The sequence below is a fragment of the Leuciscus leuciscus genome, assembly GCF_965113295.1.
Source record: "Leuciscus leuciscus genome assembly, chromosome: 21".
NCBI classification, from domain to species: Eukaryota; Metazoa; Chordata; class Actinopteri; order Cypriniformes; family Leuciscidae; genus Leuciscus; species Leuciscus leuciscus.
In genome coordinates, this window is record NC_138745.1 from 32,509,262 (window position 1) to 32,534,436 (window position 25,175).

Below are 25,175 nucleotides of genomic sequence, written 5' to 3' on the forward strand. Positions count from 1 at the left end.
CCTCTGGATTCTGTGTTTTAAGAATTATTACAGTTATATTAAAGGGGTAATTCACCCAATGAACATTGTCATTATTTACTCACCCTCAAGAAGATAGTTTGAAGAACGTTTCTGGTCCTTATAGACTTCCTCACTTCTCTATTCTATGGAAGTCAATGGGACCAGCAACTGCTTGGTTACCAACATTGTTCAAAATATCTTCCTTTATTTTCAACAGAAGAACGAACTTCACAGGTTTGGAACAACTTGAGAGTGAGTGATGACAATTTGTGTCAAACAAATTCTTGATTCATCTCAATATATCAACAGCAGTATATACACATTTCAAAATAAGTGAATGCTGTTGTTCTAGATTGGTAATTTTGCACATTGACAACATCTCTAATGCATTGTCCTGCACACTAGTTTAAAATGGCAATTATGAATGTGCATCAATGGAGAATGAGAAAGCAATGCATCTGTTACCAACATTAATTTGACTTAAAGATAACAGGACACATTTCCAAGAAAACGGGATGTTGCCCACCAATCGGTTCACATGAATTTGAACCATACCTAAGTTATACACAGTTATCATACACTTTTTAATAGGAATCAGTATACATACCATATTTACACTGAACATAGACAAAAAGCTTGCCAAAGCTACCTGAAATTATTTAAATAAGTGTTGGTCAGTGTGTCGATTCAGATAAACACAATTAAAATTTTATTTAACTTTGGTCAAAAATAATCAAACAAGTGTACACTTTCACAATGTTATCATCATCATCATCATCATTTAACAAGGAACAAGGTTTGAGTACGTAACCGACCCTTAAGTTCCCATATTTAAAGAGTGTCACAATCAGCTATACAACAACTTTGCACTTGTCAATCGTTAAGTTACGTTTGTCATTTTGACATCAGTTTTGCAGCCGCATGTCAAAATTCAGCAGCACACAAACTGTTGTCACTGGTTTCTTTAAAACCACATCCTGATGCACGATAAATCCGCTCAAGTCAATTTCTGCGCAATTTTCTTTTGCGCAGGAATTGAGCGCACGGAGTATCTCAACATTGGTATGTGATCGGTTTAACTTCGATTGACTGGAGGAAAGCCAGTTTTGTCTCTAGAGGCACTCGACACATCGGTTTCAATTTGAGTGTTCTACGCCGGTCACCGACCGTACGATATCTTGTATATTAGTGTCCAAATACTAAGCCGCAAGAACCGTAGCAGCACATGAACGGACAAACGGAGTGCTAGGAGGACAAATAATGCATGTAGGAAGAATTGTGGGTAAGGTAGCCGGGGGCGACTTGATGTCGAGATCATCTAGTCCTCAAGGTTATCAGGTGAGGATTATTTTAGGACAGACTTAAGGCGGTAGAATCCCTTTCCAAAAGAAAAATGAGAAAGAAAAATAACTAATACCAAAATAAAAACAGGATCTAAAGCAAATCAGACGGCAATACTGATGCTTATGGCCAATGTCCTCATTCAAACAGTGCAACTGCAAATTCAAGTAGTACAACATGGAGATTTGCTTCCCAACCGGCTCATTATCAGGGAATTACGTTTGGTAATTACGTTTGTTCCGACATACAAGCAAGTGAAATCTTAAAATCGAGGCCAAAAACAAATATATTTCGTTTGCGTCATTTCATTTGGTAAATTCCATGTTTTTTTTTGGGTTGAATTCCCCAATAATGCTGCCGATACAGGTTCAGCAGGATGATTTCACATTTTAACCACTGGCGCTCCAGATCTACATATGCAGATTACATGCAAATATAGAACATAAAATTCATACATACCTGCTCATAATGTAAAAACGCTTTCTCTTTGTAGTTATGTTACTTTTATTAAGTGGTTTGACACCAGAGGGTGTAATATATAGATACAGTCAGTGAGTAGATATTATGCATGAGAAAACAAGAAAAGAAAAAAAAAAAGGTATAAAAACAGAACAAAAAAGTAAAAACGAAAGAAAACGGAAACAAGAAACTGTCCACTGACCAAATTGGAGACCTGTTTTAAGTGCTTAAAAAGGTAGAAGATCACGGCCTGAGAGTCGGGCCAGGGGAAGGAATGTTAACAGGCAATAAACAAACGCTCATGAAGGCCTGAATTTCGAAGTCGAACAGCGAGTACATACGATTGACAGCGAGACGTTACTCATCCTGGTGCGTTTCCGTACTTTTGGTCGTCAAATCATAAAAACTTAAGGCTCAGCCGAAAGACGAATACATGTACGACTTTTGCGAAGTTGATCTGGTCTGAATGCTGATTGGTGCCGCTGGAGGGTTGGTTGAAATTGGCCTTCACCTCTGCTTTTTTTTTTTCTTTCTTTCTTTAATTATTGACGCCCTCCCAAAGAGGGCTTTTTCCAAAATATACAATGTCTCTCAGCTTCCTTGACTATGTGTGAAAAACAAGTGCTTCACTTTGTCAGGATGACAACGGGGCCATATTTCTCTTACAGATTTAACGACTAAGCAAAGTACGAGATTTCTTGAGTGTCCTCCGACCTGGGCCGGGGGGAAACGGGGAGGAGGGGATGTTTATTTTTTCTTGATTTTTGTTTCTTCTTGGTTTTTAAATCACTCTCTTTTCTCTCTTTTTTTTTTTTTAATTAAGTTTGTCCTGGAATATATACAGGTTGTTGGTGGCGGCCACAGCTATGACGTTCTCTTTCGGGTGCCAGGCAGTGTGTAGGATCTTCTTGTTGAAGTCCAGGCTGTCCACGCTGATTTCGTCTTTCTTCCGTTTGCCACCGGTGCAGACCTTGCGGGGTTTGAGCATGGCACGGGGTTTACTGTTCTCCCTCGACGCCTCCAGTGTGATGTCCCTGCGCGTGTTCCTGTCGAACATCCTAAAGAAGTTGTTGTAGGAACCCGTCATAATGGCACTGAGGAGGAGGGAAGGAGGAAAAGAATAAAGATTAGTCACCGTTTACTTATTGTAAAGTTTGGGTTACCTAAATGTAGTCTCAAAAGGTTTTTGAGTTTGAGAATTTCTGCACAACCAAATGTAAAATAATGACTGTTTTCAATCAGCCACGCCACTGGTCGAGCCTTGGTTTGCATCTTAAACACTGTTAAAGGGATAGTTCACTTTGAAATTAATTTTTGGTATGTTTTAGCTTACCTCAAGGGCATCCAAGATGTAGGTGTCTTTTTTTCCGCAGTAGTTTAATTTTTAAATTTTTAGGTCAAACCGTTCTTGTCTGTCAGTCATATAATGCAGGTCTATGGTCATTATCTCAAAGAGCATGCACAGAGTCCAAATTAAAACAATTCCCCGTCGTCCAAATTAAACAATTCCCCATCGTAAGTACACATTGATGGCCTAAGACACGAAACGAGCGGTTTGTGTGAGAAAACGAACAGTATTTATATCGTTTTTACCTCTTATACACAGCCATGTCCAAGTGATCTGATCTGACGTGTACGCAGACTGGTGCATAGATATATACACTAGATGTCGCCTTGTCTACGGCAGTTCATTGGAACGAATGTCTTTAAGGCGACATCTAGTGTATATGTCTATGCACCAGTCTGCGTACACGTCAGATCAGATCACTTGGACATGGCTGTGTATAAGAGGTAAAAACGATATAAATACTGTTCGTTTTCTCACACAAACCGCTCGTTTCGTGTCTTAGGCCATCAATGTGTACTTACGATGGGGAATTGTTTAATTTGGACGACGGGGAATTGTTTTAATTTGGACTCTGTGCTTGTGTTTTGAGATAATGACCATAGACCTGCATTATCTGACTGACAGACAAGGTTTGACCAAAAAATATAAAAATTTAAACTACTGCGGAAAAAAAGACACCTACATCTTGGATGCCCTTGAGGTAAGCTAAAACATACCAAAAATTAATTTCAAAGTGAACTATCCCTTTAAGCATTGGTTTTGCTGCAGGACATCTGATTTGTAGGTTTGAATGGTTTCAAACTATTGGTTTTAACTATATTGATTCAGTTCAAAAGCCAGATTCAGTGATTCTTTCAGTCCCATCAGAAATGTTCAAGTACCACTTCATCAACACGAATCAGAACCTTTTTTCCTACATAATATCATTAATATTATTAAAGTAAATATTTTCATGCTTAAAACTTACCAAGTATCTTCCACTCAATTTTTAATGAGTAGTTTATATAGATTAAAATATTTCACAAGAAACATACCATTATCCAGTTTTTACAAATATGCACAAATAATATGGCATGTGTCAAATCTAAGATTTTTTGTTTTTTTTTTGTTTAATGTTGCTTCTACCCTCCAAACAACTCAAGCCAGTGAAACCAAATTAAATTAAATTAAAATTAATAATAAATAGCTGAAATTAATAGTAAATATAAAAAAAAAATTATATATATAAAAATTAATAATAAATAGCAGAAATTAATAGTAAAGATTAAAAAATATTATATAAATATAATATATAAATATAATTATTTTTTACATAAATATAATATATATATATAAATAAATTATATATATATATATATATATATATATATATATATATATATAAATAATAAGGGTTGTCACATTATTGGGAAGGATAAACAGCTTTAAAAAGTGGAACTGTAGGGCAATAATTCACTTTTTTTCATAATTGGGTAAACATTGGTATTAGCATTTTCTTTTTAGTATTTTACTTTTAATGTATGTGTATGTAGAGGTTTGCAATGTGTATATGTATATATGCATGTATGGATATTGTATGTTTCTGTGTGAATATGCACTTATACATATGTGTATATATATATATGCATTTATCATTATTGTTTTTTTTGTTTTTGTTTTATTTATTTTACTTGTTTCTTATTTGCTGGGGTGGGGGGGTTGTTCTGTAAAAATGTGAAAAGCTTTAAATAAAATATGAAAAAAAGAAAGAAAAAAAAAGTGGAACTGTAGGAATGGGACTTCAATAGAGCATGTGGGAAGAAGCGTTTGGAAAACCTCTACATTCACCCTCAAGAAATAGTTTCGCACCTGTCTGAACCGTTCCAACAGCACTCAAACTTGTCGAAAATACAGTCGTTCTCGTAGAGCGAGCACAACTTGCTACGTAGGTACTCGTGTACCTGAAACAAAGAAGCACATGGGAATCAGCAAAAACGTATCATTCTCAAAATAAGACACATTTAAGCACTGTGTGAAACTATGGGGAGGTGCCGGCACTATTTGAAGAATGTATTAGTTGAAGACGTGCAACACCATGTTCTGAAAATATGCAAAACATGACTGGACATGCTCTGGAATGCCAGTTGTCGCAATAATCAGATCTCTACTGTACCTGGTAGGTCTCTACGGGCCGGTTCTCCATGTTCAGGTCCCAAACTTTGACGGAGAGGTAATCGCGGGTCATCATGTATCTACCGCTGTGGCTGAACTTGACGTCGGATATGGAGGAGATGATTTCTGAGAAGAACGACCGGCTGCTGGGATCTTCTGGCTCCTCAAAAACTTTGGAGAAACAAAACCACAATATTTTTGTTAATTTCTCACTACTGTTACAGCTTGTTTGAGTAGAAACTGTAAAATTGTGTAGTGCACAAAGCACATGTACACTACTGTTCAAAAGTTTGCAGTCGGTAAGATTTTATTTCTAGAAAGAAATGAATACTTATATTGCATTAAATGCATTATAAATATATTTACTGTTACTTTTAATCAATTTAAAGTTGCAAAGACTTTCTGACTTTCTTTTGAACTTTATATTCCCTCAAGAATCTTGAATATTTTCCATAAAAATATATTAAGCAGCACAACTGTTTTCAACTGTGATAATAAATGTTTCATCAGCACCAAATCAGCATCATGTGAAATTATACTGTCCCATTTCCTTTTTGTAAAGAATATTTGGTTGTATACACTGCATACTGCACATTATGAAGTAAAAGACAGTAGAAATACAAGTCCATTTATTCCATCCAAACACTTCACTTTTATGCATTTGCAGTGTTTTGAAACGAGTGGATTTGACAGGAAGTAAATGGCCAGAGTTTGCTGTTTTGCTTTGCTGGTCTGGAATGAGGTCTAAGTTGAGAACAGAGTGTTCGATTAATTACATAACCCAGTGATTACGTAACACAAGCCCTGCTGACATTGAACACTGGAAACACACTGCAAAAACATACAAAACGGGAACTCTCCACAGCCTTTTAGTGAGAGAGTCAGGAAGAGTCTTTTTTTCTTCAGGAAAATTATCATGTGAAAAGTTCAGACAAAAATAAAAAAATAAACATTTGGAAGAGATATTGGACTGACTTCAAATACTCACATTTACTATGTCTATCGCAGAGCGCGGCGGCCCTCATGTCACACAGGCGGATGGTTCCTTTACTACTGCTGTATACAAAGACGTTACACTGGTGTGGGTGACACTCGGCCGCCGTTATCACCTCCGTCAGCTCCTCCATATTGGCTGGTTTTATATCTACAATGTCTGAGGGGGGAAACCATAAAGGAAACCAACAGAAAGAAGTTCGCACACACTTTAAAGCGGCTGAGACGTCACCGCTGCAGGCCTTGCTCAGTACTTGGGGATTTGGCTTCTAAACAAAAACGTGGTTGAACTATGACTGGGGGATGTTTTCTAAATGACATTAACATATATTCAGATTGGCCAATGCCTTCAATATAATTTTTTTTTGTTTTACAATAAAATACAATTGTTAAAAGGGTTATATTCAGGGCCTAAAACTATTTAAAAAACTATTTTTGCCACACCTGCCAATGGCCGATGACTTCAGAAAATTTACCGGCCACAAATATTTTTTACCAGCCATTAAAGGAGCTGTATGTAAGAAATGTATTTCAATTAATCATTAAATGGCCCTGATATGTCACTAGACATTACGAAATCATGTTCATTTCAAATACTTATATCACTGACAACAGTAGTCCGGCCAGGATATTGTCATTTAACAAGTGAAGTTGCAGCCCTCAACTGATGATGTTGATGTTGTCATCTTGTGTTTTGGCCTGAAGCGCCACCCTCCACCTATCTACCAATCACGAAGTCAGTAGTGTTTCGGCATCGGGGTTGCCAGCTCTGCTCTAGTTACCACAGCTACGTAGCAGCCTACGTTCCTGCTGGATCCTGCAGCCTATCTGGCAACCTCGAGTCAGGGGGAGGGGGAGGGGATACACCGCTCTACAGTAATTTGAAAGTGATTGCAGTACCAGTTTTGGCCACAATCTTACATACGGCTCCTTTAAACGTAGGTAAATCCTTAATAAGTTACAACTGTTATTCAGTCAAAAGCAATAACTGATTGTTCTGTGTCTTTTGTTGACTGATTAACATTAAAAACACACACCAGCAGAAATATTAGGCTGCTGTCACTTTAAGTGCTAATGCACAGATCCAATATACAAATACTGTTACAGGTGTTTTATTTCTCAACTTTTTGAACACGTACTTCAGATGTTTGCGCACAGAAAACTTGCCACACAGCACAAGTAACATATTCGTGAAGATTCAACACTGCCCCGTCAACTGTCCCGAGCGTTGTTCACGTTCTCACAATTTTACATTGTTAGAATTCATAAAAATGTTACCGACCAACTGGCGATTGACACCGTTTCATTTACTCGCCAACGTCAATTTTAAGATATTTGACGCTTGGCGAGTGTTCATTTTAGGCCTTGGTTATATTGTTTCAAGAACCTGGCACAGCATAATTCAGGCTATATGCAAAGAGGTTATTATTAAAGGTGCAGTGAACAATTTCTAAGAACTTCTTTAGAAAGAGAGATAGCTGAGAAATTACCAAAGAGGAAAAGATCAGGAGTATTATTGGAAGAAGGGTTACAATCAGGCAAGGACCCGCGTTAATATTGGAAAAACATTCCAGCGCCGGAGATACGTTAGAGAGCAGGAAGGCATGAAAACAGGTTCCTTTGTTTCTGCTCGATACGCGAGTAACATTGCTGTTTCAAAGAACCAAGATGTGCTATGATGATGATGATGTTGTAGAATCACAAATGATTCATCCATACTTGCGCAAGCTGTATGATGTTAGTGGTTGCCTGTGTTGCATAGTGTTTCCAGTTTTTTGTGGATGGAGAAATGAAGGAAGGGGTGTGTTTGTTTGGGTGTTGATTTCAATATCAAGTGTTTTTTTTAGAAATCGCTTACTGCACCTTTAAAGGATGGGCAAGGGAGGTGCACAAACCCAAACACTTAACTCTAAAGGTGTAATGTGGTCATGAAAACTTAATTATGACTACTGAAGCACAAATAGAAATTTAAATAAACAGCTCTATAGCTAAATAAATTCAGGGAGCACATATGTCAATTAAAAAAAGTCACAAATCACATAAAGGATACTAAAACTTCTATCTGTGATTTCTAAATGCCAGAGGTTTATTCTGAGGTCGTCTGCAGAAAGGTATGTTTCATAATCACTATTTACTGAAATGGAATTGATGTGATATGTATGTGCGTTTGCAAATATTCTGCGTGGGCTGGCTTCCACCATCAAGTCCATCGGCATCAGCACAGGAACCTGCAAGACAACCAGTTACTTAATGAAATATTAAACAAACAAAAAAACATTTTAAACATGCATTTAAAAACATTTTAAATATGTTCATATTTATTTTAAATATTTTCCATTGTCTCTCCCATCCTAGATTAATGTCTAAGGCCGAGTATAATCTTTTATAATCCAAGGCTGATTGTAATCTTTTCACAACCCTATTGTGATGCACTAAACATAAGCAAACATATGATTATAACTGGTTCCAAAGAGCGTTTTGAACACTTGACAATTAAGGTTCTATGGTTTTAAAATAAGTCTGGGTATCCAAAACGTTTTTGTCAGCCGAACCCATTTGACCTAAAACATTTGCTTTTAAAGTTAATATTTCCATAATTTAACAACACATTCACATGTCCACAGTTCTCTGAAGTCAGTTTATGGTCACATGACATGCAGGAAACATATTACTTTTAAGTTTTTTTAAATTATTTGTATGCTTATTTTAATAATCTCGCTAACCAGTTTGGGTTAATGCAATAGTCAACATTAACTAACAACGAAAAAAAAAAAAGTATATATTATTTTTAATTAACGTTAACTAGTCAAATATTTCTACATCGATAGCTAAACATTAGTTAGGGAACCATACTCTAATACTGAACAATGCTATATTTATGAATTAACTTCACCCATTATTAAAGGTTGCATTCAATTTATAGTTCAGTTTTTCCAAAATACATCCTCGTCTTGACTAGTCTGCAACACGTCTCGCTCTGTACACGTTTCTGTAAATAACATTAAGTAAGCAGTCCTGCCCCACTGACAACCGGTATATCATATATCTACTGCGGTATCGAAAAATTGTAGTCGCAAAGCATGTACTCTACAGACTACAAGTTCTGTAAACATCAGTGGAATTACTTTATATATTAATTAAATATTTATTCACTAAAAACCAGTGCTTCACTGCACAGCTACTGGCTGCACTTGCAACTCAGAATGTCATGGGAATAAAAGAGACAGACTAACCCGTAGTGATGTGATTCGAAACGGATCTCGCAGTCTTCCGTCTTCGTCTTTAAGGTTGTATCCTTCCGCTCGTTTGTCCCTTTCACTAATCTTCCATAGTTTAATGGTTTTGTCTTTTTGATAAGAAAATTATACAAATCAGTAACAGACAAACTGCATATCTAAAACCTAGTGAGCTAAAATGGAGCCAAAACGCAACCATGTTTTCCTTTAATCAGTGCAAAATACATTATATTTTTGTCAGGATGATCACAATACTGTCTAGGTAGGCAGCTCAAATAGTTTGAGAACATCTATAGAAAAACTACCATTCAAAAGTTTGGGGTCTGTATGATTTTTTTCACGTTCTTGAAAAAGTATATTATATTATGCTCATATATATATGTTTTTTTTTTGTTGTTGTTTTTTTTTACATAGATCTTTCTATGGAAGTATTAGGACCGAAAAATTCTCATCCAATCATTGCATTTGGTCCGAATGCAATGATAGGATGTCCCACCTGCCTGTCAGAGTATGCATTCCCATACCTCAATAACAAGATGGCAATCCGTGACCCGGAGCTGTTCACGTCCTCAGACTTGGATTTATGCATTACTCTGGCAACACTATCAATGGTGAAATTAATCTGCAGCAGTCAGCTGGTACAAGTCAGAGCTTTGTAAGCTGTTTACATTCATTATTATTGTAATGTTTTGTGCTTTGAGACATGAGGTAATTTAATGCTGTCTCCCGTGACGCTTTGCTGAATCTGCTCTGGCTGTGTTTTGAAGGTGGTGTGGCTTTAGAGTAGCCTGGTTCTACCAGACTCTCGTACATTTCATTTGTACAGAGAGTCTGGCCTCTCTCCATTGACAAGCGTTAACTTCCTTGTAGGCGGGTATTCTGTTGAAGTTTAAAACTATTGGATCATAACCAATCGCTAACCTTTGGTCGTGACATAACCCTACAACTCAAACTAGCGCACGACCTCAACGTCATCGTTCTCAGCCACTCCCTCTGTTCGCTGATTGGACCGCCAAAAAATTGGCCGGAGAAAACCAAAGAATACACCACAATCCCAGACGTAGTACTGAAGGGAAATAAAATTGAGCGGAAGTACGCAGGAGGGCGGAGCCAGGCTAGCTTTAGAGCGCATTGGAGGTAGGATCTAATGCTTTTAAAGATAGCTTGCTATTGCAAGCCGCTCTGAAATGGACAACACTACCTTTAATGCATCCTTGCTGAAAAAAAGTATTAATTGCTTTACAATAAATAAATCTTAACGACCCCATACTTTTGAATGATAGTACAAAAAAAAGAAAGAAGCAAAAGCACAATTTACTCTTCATACCATTTGTGGACAGGAGAAAGTGTGCAGCGTTCTGTTGTGGGAGCCATCTGATTTTATTGATCTTCTCCTCTATTTCTAAACTTTTCAAGTAATCAAACTCAGGCTCATGACTCTGAAAAGTGCTGTACACGTTGTATTCCCCTCTTGAGAGTGGGCGGTTTTTACTCTGTAAAGAGAAACATTGAACACACTAGTTAACACATCTATTGAGTCACACATTGTAAAGAAAAGAAAAAAAAAACTATTCTTTGGGTTGCATCACCTCCTGTTCTCTCTGAAAGATGACGACTCTTCCCCCTTTGTCTCCTGTGGCTAGTAACTCCCCAGAATAGTTAAATTCAACAGTTGAGATAATGTCCGCTGTATATGCAAAAGGAAGAAAGAAAGATAAGACAATCATGTATCTCATGCATTCAACATGCACAGCTTTAAGAAAGTACAAAGCTTTGACATCAAAATTGAGCCAAGTTACATTCCTAAATGCATGTTCTTGGACTGATCATTGTATGTTGTGCCAGAGTCTTGTCTTTCACTTAAAGTGCTCATATTATGCTATTTTAAAGGTTTCTAATTTTGTTCTGAAGGTCTCCAACAATAGGTTTACATGCATCCAATATAAAAAAAACACTAATAATATTCACTGCAGCATCACCTCTTTTCTCACAGTGTCTAAAAGGTTCGACAAAGGTTTCAGTCTCTCTAAACCTCTCCTTTCGCGTGCCAACTCTGCTCTGATTGGTCAGATAGCCCAGTCTATTGTGATCTATTGTGGTCTATTGCTTACAGCGTGTGTTGGAAACAAAACAGCCTTTAATATATCTGAATTTCAGTTCCTGAGCTTCTTCAGCGCTTGTACGAACAGTAACAATGGAGTCAGTTTTATTGTATCAATTCAAGCCAGAGTGGATTTGCAGAAAACAGCATCTTCAACAAAACGAACCAAACTCTTCCAGGCTTCAGCAACAACTACAGTGTTTAATTGCGGGTCAAAGTAGATGTTGTCCGCGCCAGTTGTTTGACCACAGGCTAGCATTATACAAATTGCCTGGAATTACTGACAACACGTTTCAGGCAGTTCAGAATCGGTTCTTTGTCCATTTATCAGCACTTTGATCTATGAAACTTTGCAGATCTTTTATATTCACAAACAGCTATATTACCCTTTAAAACATTCATTATTCAAGTCTCATCTTCATGCATGCTTAAGTTTAACATGTTTTAACCTAAAACTCAAACTGGAGTTAACACAAATCTGTTCAGTATGGATAATTTCCTCTCTCCACCTCTCTGATCTCTCCCGCTCCGAGGGAAGGGCACAGGGATAAACAGAGGCATGATTCAGTGTTCCTGAAACAGAACATTTAGCTCGACGCACCCAGACCTGGCCTTCATTTAGACAACGGTTCACATGCCAAAAACACAGTATTTGAGATAATCAAATGCCTCTTGTACATTTATAGAACTGAAACCAAGCTAATGGCTATTTGGTTTCTTTGCTGTGGATTTGATGAGGAAACTTTACAACAGGTGAGAAACGCTGATAAGCAACGAATCAAAATGGAGAAATCTGGTTTTAACTACATGTTTGGTTATATGGTGTCTGATTAAAAACAGTAACGGGTAACTGGTGTCTGATAAAACAAAAAACAAGGTTATATGATACACACAAAAAAAAAGTCTGTGGTCTCAGCACAGCTCAGTCAGTGTGACTGCATCATGCTGCATATATTTTTGGTAATTCTGTTATTTTTCAGTTTACACAAAGAAAACGGTTCAGAGAAACTTCACCACTGAGTACCACCAAAGCTACGGGAGAACGCACTTTACTCAACCTTGTGAGAAAAAAAGAAAAATAACAATGCAACAACATTACCTGCCCACAAATGAATATGCCACTTGAGTTGGAGAACATACTTTTTTACATCCAAAGTAATCGGACATCTTTATTCCATTTAGGAATGGGCAAAAATTATTTTTATATATATATATATATATATATATATATATACACATATACACGTTTTTTAAATTATATATATATATATATTCGTTTTTTTTTATATATTTGAATTTTTTTATATTTACATATATATTGTTTTTTTTAATAAATATATATATTTATAAATATATCAGGTATATATATATATATATATATTTAAATGTGGTCGATTCAATATCAATTCTCAAAATCCATGAATCGATCTTTATTCCCTGAAAAAGCTTAAATGCACTGATTATTTCATTTGTATCTTTGTTCTATTTGTGTTATTGCTTGTAGTTTAATTATTTGTTCTTTTTTATTAATGACTGTTTACTTGTCTTTAATAATCTTTGAAATTTGTATTAGTAGTTTTATATGTGGTATTGAAATTGGAATCGAGAATTGTTAAATTTTACTTGTATCTAAAATTTTGGGTGTCATTACCTTATTTATTGCAATACAAGGATACATGGGCCAAAAACAACAAAAACAATAAATATTTTATTCATGTATTACTTTCTTTGTGGTGGGGCCAGTAAAAATGGAATCACTGAAATCAGTGAATCAAATCGAAAATCAAATCGAATTGAGATCTTGTGAATCTGAATCGAATCGAGACATCTGAATCGATACCCAGCCTCAATTCCATTTCAAGCTAACTTTTATATAACAGGCAAAACAAATATTTAAATATATAATGAATAAAAACTTCACAAAACAGAACAAATCATTTTATTTTAGAAGGACATGGGTTAATAAAGTGGCTGGCGTAGCTCAAGAGGCCCCAATGAAAGTTAATAGGCACCAAAGTTTTCCAAATTTCTCCTTTTGTAAAAACAATCAAAACACAACAGATTTATGAAAATCAACTAATAAAGTAATTCTTTTAAATCACAAATAATCATGATTACAATATTGACCAAAATAGTCTTGGTTATGACTTTGCCATAATCCAGCAACCCTAACTAAAAGAAATCCTGTGTTGAAGGATCAGCTAATAAGCAACAAACATACAAAGTAAGTAAGTAAGTGTGTGTGTGTGTGTGTGTGTGTGTGTGTGTGTGTGTGTGTGTGTGTGTGTGTGTGTGTGTGTGTGTGTGTGTGTGTGTGTGTGTGTGTGTGTGTGTGTGTGTGTGTGTGTGTGTGTGTGTGTGTGTGTGTGCGTGCGTGCGTGCGTGCGTGTTCTGGACCGTCTGTGTCTGATTAATCAATCTCTAATTCACACCAGTGACAGAGAATCTGATGACTCAAAAACATCAGCGGGTGAACCTCAAAAAACACAGCAAGAACACGCCCGCTCATATTTCACTCCAAGATCAACAAAGATAGATATGATCATTTTTGCATACAGAAAATGAAGGCTATTTTGGAGACAGTTTTTTCACATTGCATAAAGCACACAATTAAGCAAATTCAGCTTATATTCCCATTACAATAATGTTTAAGTTAATAAGCAAAAAAGATGTGCACAAATAGTTAAGTCAACGCTTATATTTAAAACACGAAATACACTACTGTACATCTGCATATATACTATATTTGCATATTAAATAAAAAGAAAAAATTAATTTTGCTATTAAAATATCTGTAATAATAATATTTAATAAGTAGCAATTTAATGATAGCAAATAAGATGTGCACAAAACTCAAGCGACAATTGATATATTTAATAAATTCAACATTTGAAATTACATGCCTTTTTATACATCTACATATATACGCATTTTAATGTAATTATCGTTATTTTTAATATAACGTACAATATTATATATATATTAAATATTTGCAAATACAAATTTTATATTTGAAATAAATATTCAATTCTTTGCATTCATAAACAAACAATTGTATAATAATAATAATAATAAAGTTAATAAAATAAACATTGACATTTTCAGTATCAGCACTCATACTGGCTCATACTGGTTTATCAACTTCTCTCAGTAATGACATGACTTGCTTAAGGTATATTGTCATAAAAATGTACAAATGCAAAACGTCTTACCATAAAACAATTTAATTTCTGCAAAATATATACACATTTTATTTAAAATATTTGTCTTGACTGTGGGTGTTAGCTATGTGACCTGGACATGTTTTTGTGAGATTCACTTTAGCGAGGAGAGCCGTGGTCATTAACTATCCGGATTTTTCATCCTGTGCATCTGAAAAAGACGCAAGTACAGATCCAGAGGAAACACCACTGTACTGTATCAGATCGAGGAAGCAAACACCACTGTGCTGTATCAGATTCAGAGCAGAGCAAACACCACTGTACTTTTTCAGACCCAGAGCAAACACCACTGTACTGTTTCAGACCCAGAGCAAACACCACTGTACTGTATCAGATCCAGAGCAAACACCACTGTACTGTTTCAGACCCAGAGCAAACACCACTGTACTTTATCAGACCCAGAGCAAACACCACTGTACTGTTTCAGACCCAGAGCAAACACCACTGTACTGTTTCAGACCCAGAGCAAACACCACTGTACTGTTTCAGACCCAGAGCAAACACCACTGTACTGTATCAGATCCCGAGCAAACACCACTGTACTGTTTCAGACCCAGAGCAAACACCACTGTACTGTTTCAGACCCAGAGCAAACACCACTGTACTTTATCAGACCCAGAGCAAACACCACTGTACTGTATCAGATCCAGAGCAAACACCACTGTACTGTATCAGATCCAGAGCAAACACCACTGTACTGTATCAGATCGAGAAAGCAAACACCACTGTACTGTATCAGATCGAGGAAGCAAACACCACTGTACTGTATCAGATCCAGAGCAAACACCACTGTACTGTATCAGACCCAGAGCAAACACCACTGTACTGTATCAGATCCAGAGCAAACACCACTGTACTGTATCAGATCCAGAGCAAACACCACTGTACTGTATCAGATCCAGAGCAAACACCACTGTACTGTATCAGACCCAGAGCAAACACCACTGTACTGTATCAGACCCAGAGCTAACACCACTGTACTGTATCAGACCCAGAGCAAACACCACTGTACTGTATCAGACCCAGAGCAAACACCACTGTACTGTATCAGACCCAGAGCAAACACCACTGTACTGTATCAGACCCAGAGCAAACACCACTGTACTGTATCAGACCCAGAGCTAACACCACTGTACTGTATCAGACCCAGAGCAAACACCACTGTACTGTATCAGACCCAGAGCTAACACCACTGTACTGTATCAGACCCAGAGCAAACACCACTGTACTGTATCAGACCCAGAGCTAACACCACTGTACTGTATCAGACCCAGAGCAAACACCACTGTACTGTATCAGACCCAGAGCTAACACCACTGTACTGTATCAGACCCAGAGCAAACACCACTGTACTGTATCAGACCCAGAGCTAACACCACTGTACTGTATCATAGGGCTGTACTGTCCCAGTCGATTAGTCGATTAATTGGTCGATACGTTCTGGTTCGACCAAAATTCTGATTGGTCGATTTTTTGCCGCGTTCATTTCATCAGTTTTGCCGCGTTCATTTCATCAGTTTTGCCGCGCTGAGGCGCGCTCATTTCATCAGGTGGAAAGCACTAACTGCTAATGGGGGTGTTTTCAGAGTACCCTTGTTTCACTGTAACAGTCTGTCTTCAGAACACCCCCCTTGTTTTCACCTTTTTTGGATTAGCCCAACCCAAGAGAGAGCGCGATAACTATAGAAGGTTTAATGCTGAATATTATTTATTTAATTGTGAGAGCGTTTAATAGTCAGTCCTCTTCTAACATGTCAACAACAAAGAAATCAACAGTGTGGCAGCATTTTGTTAAAATTGATAACAGGAAAAAGGTCGAATGCAAAGTTTGCAAGCAACAGTTTTCCACAGCTCAACGACAAACATGACATATCATCTAAAAGTGGTAAGCTCACTTGTCTGCGTTAGCTTGCCCTGTCTGTTTTGAGTAGGCTATATGAACATATCAGAATTTGCATATTTCAATGTTTTAGTGTGATGATAACCTAACTTTTTTATTTTTTATTTGGAGCCTAATGCGCAATTGCGCTGTGCTGTTGGTTGTGTTAGTTTTGAGCCTAGGTTGCTTTATTTTTCAGTTATGCACTTTATTTCGTTTCTGCTCTTGATCTGGTTTGTTTAATAAATATTCTTTTTTTATTAAAGTGGACGTGCCTTTTGTGTTTATTAAGAGTAAAAGCTTTAAGTTAATAGTCTATTCGTGTCTCAGCTGCGAAGCTGTCAGCTCATGTTCAGCCTCGCTCGGTGCGAGGACATGCACGGTGAAATGATAGTGTCTGACAGTTATAACTTATTATTATAACATATGACAAAAATAATTGTCTAAATTATGTTGCATATTCCTCAACAGTTCTTGTGATGATATCACTAGTTGACAACATACTATTTTCGGAAATCATAAGCTATGATATTGCGCAGGTGCACGTGATGCAACGCTGTCAGAGTGTCAGACTCATTTCAGTGCAAAATAATTAGGTCAAAAACGATTTAATATACTGCAAATAGCCTACTAGTTTTTTATGTTTATTTATAATTCATTTAGGCGGACAACAAGGCTACCAAGTACTGCGCACAGTGCGCATCTAATTAATGTAACGGTTTTTTTTTTTTGTTTTTTACCGTCATTTTTAGTCGATTTTAGTCGATTTTTAGTCGAAAATTTCAGGACTTCAGTCGACCAAGATTTTCTTTGGTTGAGTACAGCCCTACTGTATCAGACGCAGAGCTAACACCACTGTACTGTATCAGACCCAGAGCTAACACCACTGTACTGTATCAGACCCAGAGCAAACACCACTGTACTGTATCAGACCCAGAGCAAACACCACTGTACTGTATCAGACCCAGAGCAAACACCACTGTACTGTATCAGATCCAGAGCAAACACCACTGAACACCACTGTACTGTATCAGACCCAGAGCAAACACCACTGTACTGTATCAGACCCAGAGCAAACACCACTGTACTGTATCAGACCCAGAGCAAACACCACTGTACTGTATCAGATCCAGAGCAAACACCACTGAACACCACTGTACTGTATCAGATCCAGAGCAAACACCACTGTACTGTATCAGACCCAGAGCAAACACCACTGTACTGTATCAGACCCAGAGCAAACACCACTGTACTGTATCAGACGCAGAGCAAACACCACTGTACTGTATCAGACCCAGAGCAAACACCACTGTACTGTATCAGACCCAGAGCAAACACCACTGTACTGTATCAGATCCAGAGCAAACACCACTGAACACCACTGTACTGTATCAGACCCAGAGCAAACACCACTGTACTGTATCAGACCCAGAGCAAACACCACTGTACTGTATCAGACCCAGAGCAAACACCACTGTACTGTATCAGACCCAGAGCAAACACCACTGTACTGTATCAGACCCAGAGCAAACACCACTGTACTGTATCAGACCCAGAGCAAACACCACTGTACTGTATCAGACCCAGAGCAAACACCACTGTACTGTATCAGACCCAGAGCAAACACCACTGTACTGTATCAGACGCAGAGCAAACACCACTGTACTGTATCAGACCCAGAGCAAACACCACTGTACTGTATCAGACCCAGAGCAAACACCACTGTACTGTATCAGATCCAGAGCAAACACCACTGAACACCACTGTACTGTATCAGACCCAGAGCAAACACCACTGTACTGTATCAGACCCAGAGCAAACACCACTGTACTGTATCAGACCCAGAGCAAACACCACTGTACTGTATCAGATCCAGAGCAAACACCACTGAACACCACTGTACTGTATCAGATCCAGAGCAAACACCACTGTACTGTATCAGACCTAGGGCTGGGCATCGTTCAGAATTTTTCGATCCGGTGCCAATTTCGATACCTCAGTTTCGATACCGATTCCTAACGATACTTTTTTCGATACCATATGTTTTAAAATTAATTTCAACATCAACAAAAATACATTAAACACAAAGCTTTTATTTTCCACCTTAATTGTGAATCAAAACAGTTATCAAAATAAAATAAAAAATCTGGTAAAACTACTCACTTAGCATGTCCACAAAACGTATATTTTTCTCTCCGTTTTGGCCTTCCGTCCACACGGAGACGGCGTTTTTATTAATGAAAATGAAGCTTTTTTGAAAACGCACTCCATAGTGGATACATTTGAAAACGCGGCAATACATGAGAGCAGTTGCGTTTTAGACCAAACATACGGTGACTGCGTGCGACCTGGACCGCATCAGTGAATGGTGAGATATTTTACTAAATAAAATTATCCTGTCAGACGAATTGCGCGATAACTTCATTATTTATTTTTCCATCTGAATCATATCAGTGATCTTTGGTGGGGATTACATGCGCAGTAAGGTGAATTAAGCGTTTTCAGGCGTTTCTCAAAAGTTTCTCATCCACACTGAAACGTCCGAAAACGCCTGAAAACGCTAGTGTGGACGGAGAGCGTTTATAAACGAAAACGCCGTTTTCAAATGTATCCGGATTAATGTAGACATAGCCTAACATTAATAAAATGACTGCCTGTCAGTCAGTCATCAGGGGAGAGAAAACACCATTGTGGCTGCTTGTTTAGTAAGAGGAAGTGTAACGTCAACAGCACCGCGACCGCTTTCTGCTCGCCATTAAATTAATATCATATCGCAGCAAACACTGTCTGCGTGAAGTTTTAAAAAACTGTTACCACACTTGAGACCAACCGTGACTCTCTGTGACTTCAGCAAAACTGCAAACAGTTTAATCCGTCCGCACCTCTCCGTGTGTGTGTGGGTCGGAGCTCCGCTCTTTGTCAATATGCAGAGAGGACAGATAAGCTTGCGCTTACGCGCTCAGATGGAACCGAAATTTGGCACCGAAAGATAAAGAATTTTTCGATACTCATAGAATTGGAGTATTTTTTTCGATACCATAAAAGTATCGAAGTTCGGTACCCAGCCCTAATCAGACCCAGAGCAAACACCACTGTACTGTATCAGACCCAGAGCAAACACCACTGTACTGTATCAGACGCAGAGCAAACACCACTGTACTGTATCAGACCCAGAGCAAACACCACTGTACTGTATCAGACCCAGAGCAAACACCACTGTACTGTATCAGATCCAGAGCAAACACCACTGAACACCACTGTACTGTATCAGACCCAGAGCAAACACCACTGTACTGTATCAGACCCAGAGCAAACACCACTGTACTGTATCAGACCCAGAGCAAACACCACTGTACTGTATCAGACCCAGAGCAAACACCACTGTACTGTATCAGACCCAGAGCAAACACCACTGTACTGTATCAGATCCAGAGCAAACACCACTGTACTGTATCACAACACAAACAGCCGCAGCAGCAGCGGGGAAGCATAGGCAGGAACATGACATGACCACCACGTCGTACACAAACCATCCGAACGATTCGTCCTAAATCTGCTAACATCCACCTCGGACATCCTACAGCAACATTACATCAGCACCTCCCGAAACCAGATCAAATCACAGCATCATACAGTCACCCAAACATCACGGTCCGTTAGCGCTAGGCAAAGCAGACCAACCCTGACCTCGTAAAGCTCAAAAACAAGCGGAGCACACACGGAGATAAACGCACACATACCCATCCTGAAAGGTAGGGAGAAGCCATTATAGCACAGTTCCAGACTGTGGCAGTCAGCACACAGAAGACAGAGGAAGATTTAAGAGCCTGGAGAAGCTGCGGTGTGGACGCAGGGAGGGTGAGCGACGGGGTTCTGTGCGGCCATGTTAGACAGGTAAGATCATGAGGGGAACCAACCCCCCACACACACACACGCACACTTGACAGGGACCCTCCAATGTGTCATCCCAAATGAATTATGGCCTCATAAACATGAGCAAGCATATAACTTTAAGGGAGTTTGCAACGCAGTCCTTCCCACAAATTACTCACTTCCTGTTTAAAAGTCATTCAGGGCTAGAGAAAAAAACAACTGAAGCTGGACAAGATGGAAAATTCACAATATTCACCATGATTTAAAAAAATAAATAGAAATTTACATAACATCCAAGACATTTCACAAAAATATTGCAGTTCATTACTGGAAAACAAAAACAAATGTGTGCATGAAATAAATAGGCCTATTGAAAATTATTTATATATTATATATTACAAACAAATTCACAATGATTTATAACCATAAATGGAAATTTACATAATTTACACACACATTTATGTTTGGGAAAAATTGCACTTTAGTTCTTTTTTTTTTCTACTTGACAACAATGGCTGTTGTTTTATGTTATATTTTTGTATCGACTGTTTATTGCAATATCAGGCATATCACTTTGAGCGAAGACAACATCTTATTAGCTAATCCTTAAGTGATGAGTCAAACAAACAACCAGTAAGAAACAAACAATATGAACCATATTTTGCACATTTAGTCCAGTAAAACACATGCAACAAGTCAATAACACTATAAGAACATCTTATGACTAGTCCTCGGATTCTTGCTCTAAAATCAAAAGCTCGACAAAAAAAAAGAGAATTGAAATGAAACCGGAAGTCTTCACACTTAGGAATTACTTGGAAAACACATTGGCTGTGAGCCAGCGACTATCTCAGAGCTGTTTAGTGAGAAAGTGTGAGTGTGAGAAAGACAGTCCGTATTTATTTCTATCTTTAGATCCTGTAAGCACAAAGTCTGAAGGTCTGCTAATAAAAAACAATATGGGGCAATACTGTAATTGTATTTTGAATCCGAATTTGCATGCATCCTAAAAATTCCCAAATGCGCAGAATTCAGAGAAAAGGACATTTGCCACTCGGAGCGATCACATCTCATAGTCTAGCAAGTGATACAGTGGTCTCTAAATAACCTTCTCTTCCACAGAAGGGGCCAGTCTGCTCAGATGATATTACACAAGTCAACATGTGTCCATTTCCTAGAAATCTGTTTTATTTTTCACAGAGGGCAAACCTGGAAGTGGCAAAAACATCAACAACCAACCGCCACCATACAAACAACAGGCTAGTTTACAACAAGAACGAAAACTATAAAGATAACTATTAGCATACACGCCAGCGGACGATATCGTTCTGTTTATTCTAAGCGCGTGCTTGTCTGTCACTTTAAATGCTCGAGCTCGTTACAGCAGGATGGATTCTGATTGGCTGTCAATGTTTTTATCGTTCATCAGCTGGATTAAATCATTCTGAAAGTGATTCCGATTATATTTTGTCGTTATTGTTACAGCTGCGGTGTGAACTGCTATTCTTTAATGTTGAGAACGATTTTCAGAACTATATATTTATCGTTATCTTTATAGTTATTGTCCTTGGTGTAAATGGGCCTTAAATCAGTAAAAACTTTTGTTTCAACATTATACTTCATTAAAGGGTCAGTTAACCCAAAAATTTAAGTTCTGTCATTAATTGCTCACTCTTCATTTCATTCCAAACCTGTAAGGCTTTTGTTCATCTTTGGAACACAAATGAAGATATTTTTAATGAAATTTGAGAGATTTCTGTCCCTTTATTGAAAGTCTATTCACCCAAAAGTAAAGGGATCATAAATTTTTTTTTTTTTTAAAACATGAATCAAGCGGTTTAACCAAAGTCTTCTGAAGAGACATGACTACTTCATATGATTAATAGATATAATTTAGGCTTTTATTCACACATTGATCAGAGAACGTACATAGATAACTCAAATTTGGTTACTCATGCTTGCTTTATGTGTGAGATCCAATGAGGTTTGTTCTCGCGAGTCAAGCAAGTATGGTTGAGCTTCAGTTTGTGTTTATTGATCAATCTTTATATGTGAATAAAAGCCTATATTCAATCCGTTCACCATATAAAATGATCATTTCTCTTAAGACTTGGATTAAACGGATGCATTTATTTTACGATCTCTTTATGAAAGTTTAAACCGTGAATACTTTCAATGAATGGACAGAAGTCTCTCAGATTTCATTGAAAATATCTTCATTTGTGTTTTAAAGTTAAATGAAAGACTTGTGGGTTTAAAATGACATGAGAGGGAGTCAGTGATGACAGATTTCCTTTTAAGAATCTCTCTGAACTGAATAAAATGGTGTCAAATAAAAAGCAACATTTAGTCTTATAAAAAGCGACAAGCCACACACAAACCTGATAGATTTAGCTAAAATACTTCATGCAGAAACGACCAAAAAAAGCAACAAAAGCCTCCCGGAAAACCTACTCGGCGGAAAGTGCTCAAAAACCGAAGATAAACATGGATGGTCTTTATAATAACTAATATAAAATACCATATAAAAGCAACAAAAAAAAAAAAGGCAACAAAATCGAAGCACCACAATTTGCTTTCAGAGATTCAGAAGCACAACTGTATTCCCAAGCCTCACTCACTGATCTCTGGATGGAGCGCACACTCAGACACGACACATGGATAATGTGAGCTGGTCGGACCAGTTGGACGTGCTTTCCGCCGTTTCAAAGGCAGGATGTGCTTCCCTACTGGAGCCCCAGAACGCAGCACACACGCTCATCTAGCAATCTATAATGTGTCATGTCATATTAATAAAAAATTTTTTTATTTTGTTACTACTGTGCTATGCTGAATGCTTGTTTGCCAATATTTGCCTTCATGAGATTAAAAACTCACAGAATAGTACGCGGAACACGGCGTTCTTTCCCACGCTGACATAAAACTGACATATTGTTCTCTTTAAATATAGCCAATCATCTGCTACTCGTCATTGCTAGTCAGAGTGAAGGCAAGACACTACAGGAAAAACGATTGTTTTTTTTCTTCTTGAGATTGCAGGCTATTTTGTTCCTGATTACAATTCCAAATTACACATTTCTTTTATTACACTTTATCTTTTTGCTTAAATTCCAAATGCAAACCGTAATAAACACCGTTTCCTGATTAAGAAATCTCGACTTCAGTAGCACTTACAGTAAAACTTTACCCTTTCATTCCGAATTATATTCTAGAGGTTTTACGGGTTTTCTTCTCTTCTTATCATATGCCTGATTTATAGAACATTTTATTTCTTTAAACATGGTGAAAATACATCATCTGATTTATGGAGTGACAAAATCAGCTCTGTAAAAACCTATAATATGTCAACTGTTCTGGAAATATATGTAAATTAGTGCATATTAATTAGATCATGGCTAATTTGCATATTTAAGCATAACATTTCAGAAAACGTTTGTATTAATGTACAGACTAATCGACTGGGGAAGTATGGTTATTTATTTATTTTTTTTTAGCATGTTTTCCTGTGGTATCTTGCATTAAGTAGTATATGGGGGGAGCATTTGATTGGACAACAATTTGGACACACCTATGAGTGCAACTTGAGTCATCAGTATTTTTACACGTTTTCCTCCAATTACGCGTTTCACTTACTTAATTTCTACTTAAATCAATAGGCTAATTCACGTCCATGCATTTGCACATATACACGTGTCGATGTGTGTTTTGTGATCATGTCCAGCAAACTGCATTACTACTGACATCTATTAGCAGGTGGTTTTACCCAAAGCGACTTACAAATGAGGAACATCACAAGCAATCTGTCATTCAAGACCAAACAGTATTATTTACAGTACTGCAATGCAAAGTTAGACGCACAAAATCATCAAGTCTATCGCCTTCACTCCATATACTATTTTTTTTTAAACAGTTTTTGGACAGTAATGTCAATCTTTTGGATGAACGTGTACATTTTCATGGATTTACAACACTCCATCTCTTCCTATCATATCTCGCTATGCATGATTTTCCATACAACACACCTCATCACTCATGCATACTCACCCAAAGGGTGTTTAAGACCAATGCAAACCATTATTTACCTTCTGCAACATCTTCATCTATGGATCCTTTGACCTGGGAGAAGCACCACTGGAAATCATTGCCTCCACCAACCCCTGCAACAACAACAACAACACAACTGCATTTAAATGCATGCACAGATCAACCTCCCAGAAGCATTTAATCACGCTGAACTCAAACCCCTGCCCCGCACGAGCATGCATATTGAGATAAAGCAGTGTATGTGGGTTTGATGTAGTCTCAGTAAAGGGGGCTGGTTTGATGTTTAGGCCGCACTGCTGCCGCTCGCGCCCCCGCCTACCAACACACACAACCCCCAGCGCGGCGCGTTTACCTGCCATCATCTCCGGTGCCTGTGCCTGTGCCTCGAGCCTTCAGCGCGGCTTATCCTCGAGCTCAGCCGGGCGGACGGTATGAACGAGCGCGGAATGAGAGCGGGTTCAGCGAGAGCGGGATCTGCCCGTGATTTGCTTTCGCTTCAAGATGGCGCACACTCCCGTCGACATGACAC

The 25,175-nt window shown here is 37.9% G+C and overlaps 1 protein-coding gene across 1 annotated transcript; it reads right to left on the reverse strand.

Moving 5' to 3' along the window:
* Nucleotides 1-686: 686 nt before the first annotated feature.
* On the reverse strand, nucleotides 687-25,175 carry ppp2r2d (protein phosphatase 2, regulatory subunit B, delta). The gene is made up of 10 exons (XM_082151968.1): nucleotides 24,999-25,175; nucleotides 24,685-24,759; nucleotides 11,118-11,215; nucleotides 10,856-11,021; nucleotides 9,526-9,638; nucleotides 8,343-8,520; nucleotides 6,288-6,452; nucleotides 5,301-5,470; nucleotides 4,997-5,088; nucleotides 687-2,894 (listed from the first exon to the last, which is right to left on the reverse strand). Exons 1-10 carry the CDS (start codon nucleotides 25,006-25,008, stop codon nucleotides 2,615-2,617), a joined length of 1,347 nt encoding a protein of 448 aa, XP_082008094.1. The 5' UTR covers nucleotides 25,009-25,175; the 3' UTR covers nucleotides 687-2,614.

Coding starts and splice junctions, on each gene's coding strand:
- ppp2r2d (XM_082151968.1), bottom strand. Junction 6,453..8,342: donor AATCACAGATAGAAGTTTTA/GTATCCTTTATG, acceptor TTCCCCCCTCAG/ACATTGTAGATATAAAACCA. Junction 5,089..5,300: donor GGCCCGTAGAGACCTACCAG/GTACAGTAGAGA, acceptor TCTTTGTTTCAG/GTACACGAGTACCTACGTAG.